The sequence below is a fragment of the Phaeodactylum tricornutum genome, chromosome 29 (assembly GCF_000150955.2).
Source record: "Phaeodactylum tricornutum CCAP 1055/1 chromosome 29, whole genome shotgun sequence".
Classification (NCBI taxonomy): Eukaryota; Bacillariophyta; class Bacillariophyceae; order Surirellales; family Neidiaceae; genus Phaeodactylum; species Phaeodactylum tricornutum.
Genome location: NC_011697.1, coordinates 1,688 through 18,630, shown reverse-complemented (window position 1 = coordinate 18,630; position 16,943 = coordinate 1,688). Strand labels below are relative to the sequence as shown.

Genomic DNA, 16,943 nt, shown 5'->3' with positions numbered 1-16,943 from the left:
AATCTCAATAGGCAACCTTTCTTTCACATGTATATATACTTTCGGAACTATAAGTTCCTTGCACAATACCTATGGTGTGTATAGGATCTTGTTCAATCCCACCATGTGGTTTATGGTACCTTTTGTTCCCGCAATTGTATCTCTATGTTCCAATTGTATTCCACTGTACCTTGGTCTTGTAAACTGACAAGTAAGGACTAAACACATGCGCCTCCAGAAACATAGCAATTGTACAAATTGCTCCCTTTATTGTGAGTCCACATGGCCACAAAATAAGGCTGACAACATTTCTGTGCACGCCTCCTTAACTCCATGTGCATAGTTTTGATTCACACTTGCAACATCCATATCATGGTGAATCATGTCCATGAGACATGTTGCAAGGAGGCATACCATAACACTCCCCATCAGCCTGCTTGGTGGTCTTGAAAGTCTTCACCTCATAATTTGATGTATCTCCTTGCCAGAACAAGAGTGGCTTAAGGACTGGCCATGCCTGTTGAAAACCCCGGTGTTTACTGAGCACATCTGCCACATTTTCGGCTCCCAACATCAACAACTCCTGCTGCAATTGCCTCACTAACGTGATGATAAGACAATGCATTATGACGCTTGTTTATGGGCAACTGAGGTTCTGTTGAGCTAGTAGTCACCGACTGGTTGTCACCAAACAAGATTGTCTTTCCTGTCACTGGTACTCCAAGGTAACGGAGGGTGGTACGGATGTCCATGATTTGCTCAACTGCAATCTGACCTGCAACAAAAAACTCAGACCCATAGGTGGCAGTCTCCATGGTAGCCTGACGCTTCGAAAACCATTCAAAGGGAGTCTTGTTGATCAGATTGAGTACTCCTGTCACAGAACGACCTGTTACCATATTGTGGTATAGGTTCGCATCAATGTAGCTTGTTAGAGTGACATGCTTTCCAAGTGCCGTTGGTGCATCATGAGGAAGAAGTTCTTTGACATCCCCGTGTACAGAAGTTGTCCAGCTATGACGCTTGTCAGGTAGTTCTGAGTAGTTGGGCTCATCAGTACAAACACAAATAGCACCATTCTTCATCTTCTTGATGTAGCCATACATCTGCTTGAGTTGATCAAGATGTCCTTCACGGGGTGCCACTCGAAATCTTGACATACTCATAACAGCAGTGGCTATATCAAATCAACCTAGTGTGATGAGCCATTGCAAACTCCCAATGAGTGACTGGTACTGCTTTGTCTTCTCTTCATTGAGTTCCAATGAAGCATCTAGTTCCGGATGGTCCCCTTTCTCTAGTTGGGACACATACATCTTGGGCTGTTCACCGTACATACTCTCATACTGCTCCATCATACGTGCAATATATTTCTTTGGGTGGTATGAAAGAGTATTGTCCTTGTCTTGCTCAAAAGTACATCCTAAGTGGTATTCGAGAGGACCAACACCTTTGAGCTTGTACTTGTGTTGCTCCTTGAGTTGGTCAATGATATCTCCAGGACTGTGAGCTCCAACGGCGATGTCATCAACCCAAACCGCAATGTACTTGTAAACTCTACCATTGGCTCGTATCCAGACATCCAAGTTGGCCTAACTTGCTGTAAACCCAAGGTCCCAAAGGGTGTCCGCAAATCTCTCATGCCATCGGAGCCCACTGCTCCTGAGACCATACAATGCCTGTTGATAACAAGAATGTGCCCTTCTAGCTCAGCAAATTCCGGACCAGCTACAACAAAGGCCCTCTCTTTGGTCTTGGCTTCCAGGTATGCATTCCCTATGTCTGCTCCCCATAGCTTTAGACTATTAAGTTCAGCTAGGAATACAACAATACGCAAGCTTTGTAGCGAGACCACTCCAGAATACACACTTTCAAGAGGTACAGGGGTAAGATGTCCACCAGCTACCATCCTGGCCTTGTGTCTTCCGTCGTGCTTGACATCATATACTGTATGGATTCTGATCTTCTTGAACCCTTCTGGTGCATTTGACACATCTATACCGTGTATAACAGCTTTACCTCTGTCAATAAAGGTGTTATACTCATGGAGCTGGGTCTTTTCAATGTTTTCAGCCTCCTGCCATTTGCTATTTCTATTCAACTTATCAATAGCTACCGCCTCCTTGTGGTCACGAGAAATCTGGTACCCAAACTTGAAGACAGGGGAATGCCTAGTAGAATGAAGTCGAGCTTGGTTAACTAGCCGTTGAAACTTCTTTTCCCTAGTTGCAAGCCGTTTAAACTGTTTCCATCCTGTGTCAACGTCAAGTATCTCCTGGCTTCTGAAGACAGCACAAGGTGATCAAGACTTGTCTGGCTTCTAACAAAGAGATACAAACTAACAAATATGGTTTTCACACAATTGTTGTTAAGATTTATAAACTCTAAACTAAAGAGCTAATCTGCTCACTTTCCATTTGGCCCCACAATCTGCCAAGCGTCATCATGGTCCGTTTCACTATTCTCCACGGTGTTATACACGGCACCATGGGCACATTCATCATAGTTACCATGCTCCTTAGCATGGCAACGATCAAGTCCCAAAACAGTCACATCATGTTTCTGAATACTCAGCTGGGATTGCGCCTGTCCAAAACCATCCGTATCGGGATTTGTGGCCAAACACACAAGATTAGTTTCGACAGGCTCGCCTTGGGTGCCACAACCCAAGTAGTGCTCGCCATCGCGCGAACCGGTACTCAAAACTGTCATTCCAGTTGACATCCTGGAGTATCTAGTAGACCTTGGCGTTTAGCATAGGCAGCACACGTAACAGGATTGTCAGCCCGTATGACATCTAGGGGTTCATAGGTAGACTCCCCAGTTTCCCAGTTAACAAGAATGTTGTATTTAGAACCTTTGTAATTCTCATCGTGTGTCGATAGGGGGCCTTGGTGCGCGACGATGTCCTTAAAACGCCATTGTCGATCCGCATCATGCAATTCTTTGTCTAGATCAGTTTCAAGTTTATCTAGAATTTCATTGTAGGCAAGAATTTCATCATACTTGCCATCATTGATTTCGACTAAAAAACGCACATCGGAGGGCTTGTCGGGATCTAGGATTTTCCTTGTGATTCGTGCACGAAAACGCTCCCCATTATCGGTTAGAAAAGCGCGTCCAATAAGGTCCTCAGGGGTGAAACCGGGTAGATCCTTTAAGGCATAGGAATTTTTGTTTTCAGTTCTACGCGACTTGACAAAGTTGATAGGCTTAGAATTACTCTCCCCATCCTGTGGCGTAAGGCATAGGTTGGTTTCTCCGGATTTCAATGCGGAACGCACACTAGAGCGGTATAAGATTTTGTTGGTGTTGTCCGTGAGGATTTTGTAAGTGAGAGCATCCCCAACAGATTCAGCAATGCCAACAAAGCGACCGCTCTTTTCGGTACCATCGGAAGGGAAAGATGCATCCTCGATACAGTAGTACACCGGTTCCCAAAAATGAAACTGGAGAAGTATGCTGATATCAGGGGTGCCTAACCCGAAGGGAGCGTCGCCAACGAGTAGAGTTTTACAGTCCCTAAGCCCGCTTAGGTGTATTGCAGGTTGTTTGTTATAACGCCCACAAGTCTTACCAGACTCTGTTTCTAACAGCGTTTTGTCCCACGGTGTACAGTGGTGTATATTGTGACAGACTGTAAAACTCACTTGCTGACAATGCTCCCCACGGGTTAGACAGCGGATGCAAGGACCTATGCTATTATGCAATATTTGGATTAAAAAAAATTCTAAAAGAATGAGAGGAAGATTACATTCTACAAAATAGTCAATCTGTTGTTCAGTCCAATGAGCAATCCCACCAAGTGCCAGCTCATCTTCAATCTTCCACAACTTCCATCATCTCAATTGGCAGCTTTATATATATATATATATATATATACCTTCAGAACTATGAGTCTCATGCACACCACCTAGGTTCTTCTTCAGTCTCACCATGTGTCTTGTGATAGCCCCTTTGTTGCTTCAATTGTATTTTCTATGCTCCAATCTTATCTCCTGTGTTCCAATTATGTCCCAGTTCACCTTGGTTGTGTAAACCGACAAGTGGAGACTAAGCAAATGCAGTTTCGGAAACATAGCAATTGGGCAAACGCTTTGATTATTGTGAGTCCACGTGGCTACGGAACAAGGCTGTGGTATCATTTCTCTGCGCCCCCTTAGCTCCACATGTATAGTTTTGATTCACACTTGCGACATCCGTGATTAGTGAATTATGTCCACAAGATATACCGCAAGGAGGTATACTATAATAGGGTAACCCAAATACGCGGAATTTGGGCAACAAGGCCGAGACAAACTCCATACGTGACACGTAAACGTTGCGTCCAGCGGATTGGCTCACAATTATATTTTCCTTACTAACTGTAAGTGGAAGCTGTCCGAGGGACATGCCGCGAGGTAGTGTACCGTAGCAGTATATTCCAGGCCTGCGCAGGCTTCTGCGACTTATACTAACAACATGAATAGCCAGGTATTTCTGCTCTACCTCCTCAGGCACAATCGGAGTCGGCGATGACTTCAAACACTTGACACGAAAAAACGACCTTTTGATCCCGCTACCCCAGCGAAGAACGCTGGGTCTGACAAATTAGAAAACTGCGACGATAACGGGCTAGAATTGTGTCCCTGAGGACCCGAAGGATCCCATATGCTTTGGTAGTGATCAAAGGTGTAAAGCATAGAATTATAGACTTGTCCAATAGACTTAGGGATATGAACCCTACATGTAATGCTTGACGTAGGGGTCTTCTAGGTGCTTTGTGGTCTTCCTCCGTTCCCTAGGATCGCTTGTAACGCTTGGAAGGCCACTCACTTGACAGACTTACATTAACTGTAAACTCCTGAAGCCGTACTGTGCTATCCACCGTTGATCGGCTTCCGGACTACCTGTCCTGGTACCTCTCCCCACCAACTACCCCTGCATCCGCCATGTCTGAAAAGCCGCTTAGTTGGGGGGATATTCGCTTTCGGGAAGTTCGACCTACGGACATTCCGGCAGTCGCCCAGATTGAAAAAGCATCTTATCCCGAAGACGAAGCTGCTTCAAAATCGGCTTTACAATACAGGCAGCACCACGCCGCTCCATATTTTCGATGTGCAGTAGTAGGAGGTCAAGACGATGACAACGATGTGGTAATCGGGTACATTTGCAGCACCCGTTGTCGTGAATTTGAGCACGAAAGTATGTCGCTACATATTCCGAACGGCAGTCTCCTTGCGATACACAGCGTCGTCGTTCAGCAGAAATATCGCAAGAGAGGTATTGCGACTGCAATGCTGAAAGAATATGTTCAAGACGTCCAAAAAAACAACGACGGTACCATTGAAAAAATGGTGCTTTTGGCAAAGAAAAACTTGTTGGCGTTCTACGTTGAATGTGGGTTCCAAGTAAAACAACTCAGCTCAATCGTTCACGGTAGTGAACAGTGGTATGACTTGGAGCTTGATCTAGAAAATGCGGCGAGAAAACCTGGACGGCCCTATTACGTAGTCGATGCATTTGCGGACACCTTCCGACCCGGCTCTGGAAATCCGGCGGCAATTGTTATTGTGGAACCTCATCAAGAGAATGAGCAGACATCAAAATGGATGCAGACGGTGGCAAAGGAATTCAATCTCTCTGAAACTGCTTTTCTCTGGCCAGCGGCCGAAGCACAAGATGGAAAAAACGAAAACAAACGACATTTTCACATACGATACTTTACTCCAACAGTTGAAATTCCTCTATGTGGGCATGCGACGCTGGCCTCCGCTTCGGTTCTTTATCATACGGTTCAGCTGAAAAATAGGAATGAGACGTCAATTGTGTTTCATGCCCGGAAAGAAATTGTCAACGCAGAGTTGGCGATAACGAGTACAAACGATACTCGAATTACAATGGAGTTTCCAGTCAAGCCTGCGGTGGAGGTGACCGATGCCGATGGCGAGGACCAGGTAGCAATCGAACACATGATGTCCACTGCATTGCGAGTACAACCGGATTCCGTTATTTTCATGGGTGTTTCTGAAATTGGCGATTTGTTAGTGGAGATAACGCATGATAGTTTCCGTCAGATACCTTACGAGGGGTTAAACTATCCTGCCTTCAAATCCTGGGACGGCTATTCTCGTGGTGTCATTGTCTGTTGCTCCGCGCCCCCGTCTGACATAAATTCCGGAGAAGACGATTCCCAAAGCGATGAAGTTGAGCAACCCGTTGATTTTCTGTCTCGTTTTTTTGCGCCCAAAGCGGGCATTAACGAGGACCCGGTAACAGGATCAGCCCACTGTGTCCTTGCACCTTATTTTGCACAAAAGTTTGGGAAGGAAAATGTCGTTGGAAACCAAGTTTCAGAAAGAGGTGGAGTTGTTTTTTGTACTGTGCACAATACTCGGGTAAAACTCACTGGCTCTGCGGTGACAACGATGACTGGTGTGCTGTTTCTATAGTATGTGTAGTCCTACTAGAGTGAGCAATGCTAGTGATCTTTCTATATTTGTCTTCAAAAGCTAGGGCTCTTTTCAAATACGAATTCTGCGCCAAGGCTTCCGTCAGGCTTTACAGCCTGAGCAGTCCACGGTTCATTTGCCTTCGCATTGATTCGAATCGTAGCCTTGTACCAATCCTTTCCGACTCCTGCACTGCCGTCCAATACCGTATTCCATACTTTGTCAGAATCACGCTGGATCCCTTCTAGGACTTCCGATCCGTACGGCCCACCAGCATTGGCATTTATAATATCGAAAACAGATTCTTTTTTCACTGCGTTAATTCCTGTTTGTATTTCGCGTACCATACGTTGGTCCACGGATTCCTTGGCCTGAGATAAGTCGTTTACCGTAAAGTGCAAAGCAAGTTTGCTGTATCCCTTCGGAAAGAAGTGATCCACGTAGTTGAACATTGCTACGTCTCGACCAGAAGTCTCCATCATACAGTTTGACTTCACAAGCTGCGCTTCGGTCAGTAGAAGAGCTCCCAAAAGTTCGGCAAGCGTTCTGTAGCGAGTAAAGATGGCCGCCTTTAGATCAGAGTACTTCTTGATGACATCTCTCGGAGGATCCTTCAGCATTTGTTCGTCCAGGAGTTCTGACGTCATGGAGTAAAGGAGCCCAAAATCTTCGTTGCAGAGTGTGGCGATCATGTGATCCAACTGGCGGAAGAATGAATTGGACCCTACTGGCAAAACCTGGTTCGAAAAATGCGTTTTAGCACCATCTGGTGCCACGAGCGCCTCTCCCAAGAGATTGGGGAACCACGTCTGGTATATACTAGTCGTTTTTCGAATCCCGTTCACTCCCGTAACCAAAACTGCCCAGGGCTGCACAGAATCAGGACGCTCGGTGGCGTACTTCGCTCCTTCGTCCCACTTTCCTTCCGTCAAAATACGTTCGAGCAATTGGCGCGAACTCTTTGACACGCCATCTTGGAGCAACTTTTCGCCGAGACGCTTGGCGTTGTTTCCTGTAACGGCCCAGTCCTTGTGTGAGAGATGGGCCACATCCTTCAGAACGGTGCGCAAATCTTCCCAGCTCATATCGGTTTCCGAAGGATAGACGTTTTGGACTGAGTTGATGACATCTCTCAGTTCCGTCTCGCTCAGGGGAGCACCATCTTTCGCCCTTTGGTTCATTTCCTGAGTCCTCGACGAGATGTCTGCTCGAGACTTTGGATCAGCCGACAACGTTGAACTGATGCTGCGTTGCGTTCGCGCTCGTTTGCTGGGTTTCAACGCCGAAGGATCTGACGACATCATAGTGAGATACCGCAATGTGAAACAGGTTACTGTGATGAAAGATAGTGAGACCATAAAGGGATTGAATCGGTTCTTTCGCTTACACAATGTTCTTCGGAAGTCATTTGTACCAACGATCCTGTCGATCCTCGGCAACGTCTGCCATTTTTCCTCGCTGGAAGAACAGGTAGGTACCACCGGTGACTTACAGTTTAGTATGGTACAACGTCCAATTATTCTCCAATCTTTTCCTGGCAGTTTTCCACAATTTCAGACATCCCACATTCTGGATTCTATGATGGTAAGCCTCAACATATAAAAATTCAAACCAACCAAATTCAAAAATATAAAAGCTCGATCTTCCCTTATGCAGTTCCCGTTTTTGGGCTCAGCAACAGTGAAGTCGATAGCTAACAGGAAGAGAAAACTGGAGATTCTTTCCGATTGCCTCATCCTGATCTCCATACGCTGTTCACTGTAGAGTCTTCAGAGTGGCGGCTTTTCCTCGAACCCTCCTCGAATCGCACACTCCGCAAACGATAGTTTTTATAGAAAGGAGGTCAATGTTTGATTTGATAAAGTTGTCATGAAAGTTTCTCGATCTGACAGTCGTAGCTTTTCACCAAGATCTGGATGGTTCGCTCTGCCAAACCGGTATAGTGCGTTGTTTCCGTGGGCCCTCTTTCTGATAGGTTGCTTTATCGGCCATCTACACGGGAACTTCATAGCTCGTAGTGAAAATAGCCAAATCATCAACGAGTGTCTCCGACATGACAACCCTCTCTGTGTCACTTCGCACGTCCATACCGATGGCGGAGTCGATCGCATTGGCGACGGCTGGCACTCGATTGACGTGTTTTACGGCCATACAGACTTGCTTAAGAAGACACTACCGTCCAACCGCACGTGGTTTTCGCAAGCTTCGCAAGATGAACTCGTAGCAAGCTTATTCAAAGGCAAACGCGATGGTTATTTTATTGATCTTGCTGCCAATGATGCGACCGACTTGTCAAACACCTACGCTTTGGAACAAGAGTACGGTTGGACCGGATTGTGCGTCGAGCCCAATCCAATGTATTGGCACAATTTGAGCTACAGGGATTGCCAGATTGTCGGTGCTGTAGTTGGACAAGCTCGTCTGGAACAAGTGCATTTTCGGTTTGAAGCAGGGGACCATGGTGGTATTGCAGGCGATGGCTTCGACAATGGAAAAAGATGGCAACGATACAGCGAACTCAAATACACCGTCACTCTACTAGAAATATTGGAGCGCTACAATGCTCCCACCCAAATTGATTATCTTTCGTTGGACGTGGAAGGCGCAGAGTCTTTCATTATGATGAATTTCCCTCTCGACAAATATCAGATCAAGGTAATTACAGCAGAGAGGCTTCGAGGACCAATCAGAGAGTTTTTGAAAGGCCACGGATATGTGTTTGTAAAAAAGCTTACAAGATGGGGCGAATCCTTGTGGATCCACAACAGTGCCAAGGACGAACTTGATCTCCAATTGATACAACAGTTCAACTTCCCAATATAAAAAGCCGTAGAGGACTGGCCAACGAAGCGGCAATCTCAATATTCTGCTATCCAAACCTTCACTTCTGTTTGTTAGATTTCTTTTGAATGTTCCCACTGGCTGCAAAAGCAGAAAAGGACATGTAACTCAGAACGGAAGCAATCGTCGAGCCGCCAGTAATCCAGCATAGGGCGGTGAGCGTTTCATCCAATCCAGCATGGAGCGGAAGAGTAATGCCCACGCCAAGAGTAATGAATTGAAACATTGTGCTAACTTTACCTGTAAAAGTTGGTTGCACTTTTAAAGGTGTTCTTGTGGGATCAACAACTGCTATACCTTTCTGTGTTTGTTTTGCAACGTAAAAGTAGGTTGCCGACATCAGAACGAGGTCTTTCGCTAGCCATAATACCACAAGAGGCGTTGGAAGCGTACCGTTGCACCACAGGGAGACCGAGAGCGCGTTAATCAGAAGCTTGTCCGCAAATGGGTCTAAGTAGGTTCCGAGCACAGTTGCCATGTTGTGGTGCTTAGCTAGGTAACCGTCCAGTCCGTCCGACAGTCCAGCTAAGAAACACCCTGCTAAAGCAGCCTCGTGTTGATTTGTAATAATCCAGTACGAAAGGAGCGGCGTGCATGCAATTCGAGAAAGTGTAATGACGTTAGGTGGGGATTGTAACTGCCGAAACCAATTTCCCGTTGCATTTGTTTTCCAGGCGTTGTCTTCGTCTGTGCTGTTCGTGCCAAAGCATAGCTTTTGCTTCTCGGAAAAAATATCATTCACTGTAACTCTGATTCGCCGACACCGTGAATCAACTGTAAAGCGAGATTTCTCGTTGCCACGAACTGCCCCACACGGCGCAAAGGAGACTCTCCTTTCTGCTCTGTAGCGCAGTCTCTGTTGGACACGAAGCATTCTCCACATATTTTAATTGATGTTAGCAAACACAGTCAACGGGGCTCAAACGAAAGCGGTGATGGCACGAGGAGCAAATACAGAAGTTGCAATAAGCTTTTTTCATTCATTCGTCTACAATGTAAAGCTTTTGCCCTTGGTTTGTCCGTGACAGTGTAGAGCAAACGCACTGCACAACCATGCGTCTCATCTCGAACTAGCAGGAGTCAAATCACGATTACCATATGATTGACTGTCAAATGGTTTTATCTCATATCTATAGACAAAAGTCGTGTGTACTTATTTTGAGGAAGTGATTCTATGCCTTGCCTTGCGTGTTTACGGATGTATTAGATTTGCTGGTATTAGTTGGTCAACGCAAAATTGAGGGTGATAGTGTGATAGGCAAAAAAGTGTAGAGGATGGTCTAAACGAAAAAGAAAAGCAAGAACGGAGCATGTGGAGATCCGTATCAATTTATTGGACATAATTGAAATGTAGAGGACTGGTAGTCTGCAAGGTCAAATCATTTGTTTCTTGATGTCTTCGCCTTTTACGCATTACCGCCACAGCCTTGTACAGTATAGGTGTTGTGCTCCAAGGCAGTTTGGGCAAATTAAGCTGAAGAAATACCACTGCGTTTTCCTGATAGCAAAAAGTAACCAAAGATTGAGGCCGAAAAACGGCGACGTTTGTATTGGGTTTCTTGTATAAGGCCACAGAGATTGCCTACGATTACGTAGCTTGTTTGTTTTACAAAGACCCAACAAGGGATGAAAATAGCCTTCGATGTTTGAAGTGGAAAAGGGCGGGATTTCTATCTAGCTAGAAGTAGAATGGGGCCCAATCTTCACAACGGTCTTACTGTTAATTTGTACGTCTTACATGATGCATGACATTTGATGTTACATTACACTTAATGAAAAGTCTACTTCACTAGGTGAATTTGTTCCCTTCCCGTCGACGGAGCGACAGGAGAGACTTGCGCCTCACCTTTACTTGCAATAAGGTTGGAGATAAATTAACAGCTTTCCTCCCTTCCCCTGCGTGACAGCTTAAAAAATTGCGGCTCTAATCAATCCTCTCACGATACCGAAAATCCGTCCGGCCTCCAATATCACGAGGATCTACTCCTTGTCCTTGCTGCTCAGATTAACTTGATTGTACCCGTTCTTAGTCTGTCACAGGCTGGCAGAAAGAATTCTCTTAATCACTTGACCTTCAAGTTCTTCTTTCTGCAAAGATTATGGTACGTAGTCAGGGCAACCCCAGAGCCTTTATTTAGTTGTACCGAGATGAGAAAATGAAAAGCAGCCGAATGTACCGCAAGCAAGTTCGACTCAACTCATTCATTTTGCGATTTTGCAGTCTTCAAATCGTTTTGCCATCCTGGACGATGACGATACCGCTCCAGCCGTGAAGAAGGATAGCAAGCCCGCCAAAGCTGCTGTCGAGGCTTCGAAGCCCGATGACCGGTATGTTGATTTCCTTTTCCCTGCTCAAAACAATGGCATCTTTCAAAGTCATATATGACGTCTAAAGATAAAATGTTCTCCCTCTTTTTGTGACAGTCGCCGTCCAAACCAAAACGACCGCAACACAAAGTTTGGCCGTGGTGGAAGAGCACCGTCGCGTGATGGGAAGAGAGCTTATGATCGCCGCTCTGGGACGGGCCGCGGCAAAGAAATCAAGAAATCCGGTGGCGGTGCTAGAAACTGGGGAACTGACAAAGCAGAAGCAGAAGTTGTCTTCGTAGGCCAGGAAGACAAGCCTGAAGAAATCAATACAGAAGAGGTCGAGGAACCTGCTGAGCCTGAACCGGTGGACAACTCGATGACCTATGAAGAGTTTCTAGCTGCCAAGGCTGCCTCCTCAAGCGAACTACTCAAACCGACTAAGGAACGAGAAGTTGCAAACGAGTTCACGAAAGTTGCAGCAAAGGTTTCTGAAGAAGAAGATTTTATGGTTATGGGAAGTGGCAAGGCGAGACGCAACAAGCAGCAGAATAAGGCAGTGAAGACACTCACCCCGGCTTTCCGTGTGGAATCGGGCACCGTAGAGACGGATGGGCATGGGGGACGAGGACGCAATGGACGAGGAGAGGGACGCGGAAGCAGAGGTGGGCGTCGTGAAGGACGCGGCGGGCGAGGTGAAGGACCTGGTAGGCGAGGTGAAGGACGTGGCGGGCGAGGTGAAGGACGTGGCGGGCGAGGTGAAGGACGTGACGGACGGGGTGAAGGACGTAGCGGGCGAGGACGTGGTCTAAGGGGGTCGGGTCGCGGTGGAGGAAGAGACCAGCAGGTCAACGTCTTGGACACCTCGGCTTTTCCGTCTCTGTAGGTCTTGCAAGGGATCTCGCCGTTCGCCACGTAGAATAGCTTCCATAGGAGTAGAACGTTTAACAGAACTAATGCAGCGTCTCGTTGGATTGCCAGAAGTAATCTCCAAAGTAAAACAACGACTAGCAGATTGATTCAGCGTCCTCTGGAACCGCTGGAGCGGGAATGTTTCTAATAGCATTGCGAAATGTCAATTTGGAAATAAAAATTATTGCTGTGCAATAAAAAGAGCATGTCACGTATAAGCAATCCTTTATTTACAAAACAAATATTGAATCGGCATCTCTTTGCGAGGGAACGACTAGCTTTCCAATGTAGCAGCATCGCGAATTATCACTGTGGCAATGAAGTATCCTTTTTTATGTCTTGTTTCCACATTTATGGTAGCTGATACCGAGAGCTTTGACCTAAGTACCTGTTTTCGATAAAGGCTGGTAAAAACTTTCTCTCTATAAGATATACCATGACTAACAATATGGATTTTTTCGTTTTAGAAGTGCTTCTGTATCTGCTCAGATAATGACCACTTACATAAGTAGTCATCTTTTAATCGGTAGCAGTGTGATATCCTTTCTCGATCTCCTCAAATTCCTGAATCAGTTTCAAAAGTGGAAAAAGATAGCTGTGCATGAAAAATGAAAATTATTAAATTTAATTGAGAGGTGCTCTCAAAGAAAGAACTAATTTCAGAGTTGTATTCAAAATACATCGGACAAAAAAGCCATAAACATCATCATAAAATTTGTTGATCCAAAATTACCGTTTAAGATAAGAAAAAATATGTGAATCAATTGACTGTCAACATTATTAAAATGCTATTAGTCAATAAACGTTCAAAACCAATTTTCCAGTGTTCGATGAAAAAATCCATGCTATCAGATCACATCCTTTTTGTTAGCTTGGACCTTTTCAATTTCAATTCTTTAACAATAAGGATTATCTATTGAATATTCATTTTTCTCACCTCGTCTAGAGAAAAGGCAGGTAAATTTTTTTAAGAAAAGTTGTTCAGAGACGATGTCATATTCTAAACATAAATCAAATAATGTCGATAAGGTTTTAGAAAAATTAAGGACATTAATTCGTTCCTTACTAACAAACAATCGTTACACATTTGTTGCAGAAAACAAAAAAGAGACAATTTCAAACAAATGTGATATCTGTTCCGATTGAAAGCAGAAAAATTTCCTTAGTAATATACTAGGGTTGCGAGTTTTCAAAAATAAGCCTGAAAATAGTTTACTCGAGGCTTCTTATCTCTACTCGGGCTTTGTACCCATTTTCAGTTCTATATTGAGCGATGGCAATTGACCACAATTGTTTTTCGTCATCAAGGAAAATTTGTAATCAAAGAAAAATCTATTTATAGCACGTTTTCGTATCAGCAATTTATCTCGTTTTGCCGCCTTTGCAAATAAATATTACCAAAGACCACTCACCCATTGTGAAAAATGCCCAGCCAAGGAAAAAACTCCATCAAATTTGGGGTGATGTGATCAAAGAATTTTCGACTGTTACCGTTCGATGGTGTACAGTAAATCTACAAGGATATTTTTGCTTAGTACTGACTTTCACAAAATGGATTTTCTTCGTGTAGCAAATCCAGATACAAGCACAGTTATTTCTGATAATACGCTCACAACATTGCTCTTGCCGATCGAAGTTTGAGGGATACTTGAATCTGGTTCCTGTTTACTGTAGAGGAGAAATGTTGAAATCGACGCTTTTTTGTCTGCGGTAGCTAACAACAGTGAGTTACGACATGGTATCAATAAAGTCTCAGGTCGTTCATGCCACAGTGTATAGAGCTACCGTTGGAACTAGAGACGGTCATATCAAATATCAGCGTCGGATTACGAATTTATATTAGGAAATTACGAGTCAACTATACCGGTAAGGAAATTAAGGATGAAGGGGCTATACTATGATTTAATGATGGCGATACGACACATTTACTGTCTTAACAGTTATTTAGCTCTTACCCGAGTTCGGCAATGTTGTCACCCAGAGGAAACGCGTTTTAACGGAGCGACAAGCGCATCGATCAAAAGACAGTGATGCTTTTGAAGAATTGTGTTTGCTTCTTTTGATCGCTCTATACGTCAGCCATGAATTTTTTTTGCAATTTGTCGAAGGAAAAATGCCCGAACTGTAAGAACGCAGAGAAACTAATATATGTTTTCACTACCCCATGAAAAAAAAAGCTTCGAGAAGACTTTCGATGTGAAAAAGAATTTACATTATGTAATTCGATTTTTGATCAGGCAGTTCAATTGGTGATCCTTGCTTCTCTGCTTTATCCTGCAATATCCGACCATTGAGACAATTCCACCATTAGCTTATCTTGCTTTTCTATCAAAAGTGATGAGGTCCGTTTGTTGTGTTCAGAGTTTGAACTGGCTGCCAGAGTACAAATCTCGAGCTGCTGCTTGATATCCTCGAGCACTTGATTCAAGCTGCTCGTTACATTCACAAGTGAGCTCATCTCTGCAAGTATAGCACTTCTTTTTTGCCTTATTCGATCTGAATTGGCTTCAGGGCTCGACATATCAGTTTCAATTACGATGTGGAGTTGTTGGTCCTCTGCTTTTGGTCGCCTTTGTCCAACACTTCTGGCATCGCGAGCAGCCATCGGTTGGTTTTCTTACGAACACTAACTCTATTGCATATTTTCGATGCTGACTGACTTTTTACTGTCTCAGTCACAGTCAGTTATGTCAGAAGTGTGAAGTTCGCAGTTTGTTTAACTGTAAATTTGGCTTGTCAGGCAATTTGAAGTTTCGCAACCATTCCCATCTAGGATGCTATTTTATTGAGGAAATTCCCTAATCCGGCCAAAATCAAGATTTACTAACTGTAAGTTCCTTCGTCCCACAGTTTTGGGCCGTTTTACGGATCGACTACAGGTTTGTAATCGCGCCTGTCCGTCGCCACAGTGCCACGTCACGGAGAACCCGGACTCGGCCGATGTCACAGGAATTTCAAATCTGTCCGGCCGGTGATCTTTCTTCGCCAAACAGGCCTCACATTTTCCCTGTTCGCCGGACGCATCGCATTCTTGCCGTGTCGATAGTTGAACCACGACGTTTGTAGTGCCTGACGTCGCAGCGGTTTGTTGCCTCCCAAGAAAGGAAGGGAAGTAAACAGAAGGATAGCAAGCAATAGCAACTTGATCATTTTCGCTCCTCCCCCTCTGGTTCAGCAGTAGACAATAATCAATACTAGTCAAAACCCGCAGGCACTGTGTACCTTTGTTGCTGATTCGTTCTCTTGTTTCCTAGCTGAGACATCATGAATTGTCAAAAACTCAAGGGTGTCACCGAACTTCGCAAGGGATGCTCTTCGGAGTCATCGCTCAAGGCGGCATCTCGGCACTTCGATCTCTTCCTTGAAGAGGTGATTTTGTCCGGCACCATTGGCGGAAAAGAGAAGAAGCAGCTCTTTCCAATAAGAAGCGTCAATAACAGCACAGATAGCAACAACATTGATAACAGCAAAAGATTGGATGGTGATGCGCAGACGCAGTACTCGTTCAAAACCATCGCTGTTACGGTACGCTACCTTGCGGCATGTCCCTCGGACAGCTCCCACTTGGTAAGGAAAGTGTAAGTGTGAGCCAATCCGATGGACGCAGCGGTTACGCGTCCCATATGGAGTTTGTGTCGGCCTTATTGCGCAAATATACCGTATTTGAGTTACCCTGTTGTGGTTTACCTCCTTGCGACATGTCTTGTGGAAATTATTCACTAAACACGGATGTCGCAAGTGTGAATCAAAAACTATGCACATGGAGTTAAGGAGGCACGCACAGAAATGATACCAAAGCCTTGTTCCGTGGCCACGTGGACTCACAATAATCGAAGCGTTTGTACAATTGCTATGTTTCCGGAGCCGCATGTGCTTAGTCTCCACTTGTCGGTTTACACGACCAAAATGGACTGGGATATAATTGGAACATCGAAAATACGATTGAAGCAATAAAGGGGCTATCACAAGACACATGGTGGGACTGAAGAAGAACAGCTACTCACCATAGGTGTTGTGCATGGGACTCATAGTTCAGGAGGTATATATACATGTGGGAGAAAGATTGTCTATTGAGATTATGGAAGTTGTGGAAGATCAATGATGCGCTGACACTTTGTGGGATTGTTCACTGGACTGAACAACAGATTGACTAGTTTGTAGCATGTAATTTTCCACTCATTGTTTTAGAAATTCTTTGATCCAAATATTGCATTATAGCATAGGTCCTTGCATCCGCTGTCTAACCCGTGGGGAGCGTCGTCAGCGAGTGAGTTTTACAGTCCCTAAGCTTGCTTAGGTGTATCGCAGGTCGTTCGTCATAACGCCCACCTTTGTTTACCACACACTGTCATAACAGCGATCCGTCCTCGGTTGTGCTTTGGTAGTACTCCGTAACAGATTAACAGTCTTGACAGCACGTCAAACCACTGCTGCCCATTGCACAGTCGTTTGTGGTAAACACATCTTGAGGTC

At 44.8% G+C, this 16,943-nt stretch overlaps 6 protein-coding genes across 6 annotated transcripts; 4 read left to right on the top strand and 2 right to left on the bottom strand.

Moving 5' to 3' along the window:
- Positions 1-2,385: 2,385 nt before the first annotated feature.
- PHATRDRAFT_41291 (predicted protein) lies at positions 2,386-2,691 on the bottom strand (the record flags this gene model as incomplete). The annotated part of the gene is made up of 1 exon (XM_002185234.1): positions 2,386-2,691. One exon carries the CDS (start codon positions 2,689-2,691, stop codon positions 2,386-2,388), a length of 306 nt encoding a protein of 101 aa, XP_002185270.1.
- Positions 2,692-4,940: 2,249 nt separating this feature from the next.
- Positions 4,941-5,420, top strand: PHATRDRAFT_7294 (predicted protein; the record flags this gene model as incomplete). Its single annotated transcript, XM_002185279.1, has 1 exon — positions 4,941-5,420. A coding segment is annotated over one exon (480 nt), but the record flags the coding sequence as incomplete, so codon positions are not given.
- Positions 5,421-6,463: 1,043 nt separating this feature from the next.
- Positions 6,464-7,763, bottom strand: PHATRDRAFT_50349 (predicted protein; the record flags this gene model as incomplete). Its single annotated transcript, XM_002185233.1, has 1 exon — positions 6,464-7,763. The coding sequence occupies exon 1, from the start codon at positions 7,712-7,714 to the stop codon at positions 6,464-6,466; it is 1,251 nt and encodes a 416-aa protein (XP_002185269.1). The 5' UTR covers positions 7,715-7,763.
- A 516-nt stretch (positions 7,764-8,279) lies between these two features.
- PHATRDRAFT_50348 (predicted protein) lies at positions 8,280-10,333 on the top strand (the record flags this gene model as incomplete). Its single annotated transcript, XM_002185278.1, has 1 exon — positions 8,280-10,333. The coding sequence occupies one exon, from the start codon at positions 8,280-8,282 to the stop codon at positions 9,231-9,233; it is 954 nt and encodes a 317-aa protein (XP_002185314.1). The 3' UTR covers positions 9,234-10,333.
- Positions 10,334-11,350: 1,017 nt separating this feature from the next.
- PHATRDRAFT_41287 (predicted protein) lies at positions 11,351-12,444 on the top strand (the record flags this gene model as incomplete). Its single annotated transcript, XM_002185277.1, has 3 exons — positions 11,351-11,353; positions 11,473-11,579; positions 11,676-12,444. The coding sequence occupies 3 exons, from the start codon at positions 11,351-11,353 to the stop codon at positions 12,442-12,444; spliced, it is 879 nt and encodes a 292-aa protein (XP_002185313.1).
- Positions 12,445-15,734: 3,290 nt separating this feature from the next.
- On the top strand, positions 15,735-16,052 carry PHATRDRAFT_41286 (predicted protein; the record flags this gene model as incomplete). The annotated part of the gene is made up of 1 exon (XM_002185276.1): positions 15,735-16,052. The coding sequence occupies one exon, from the start codon at positions 15,735-15,737 to the stop codon at positions 16,050-16,052; it is 318 nt and encodes a 105-aa protein (XP_002185312.1).
- Positions 16,053-16,943: the final 891 nt, after the last annotated feature.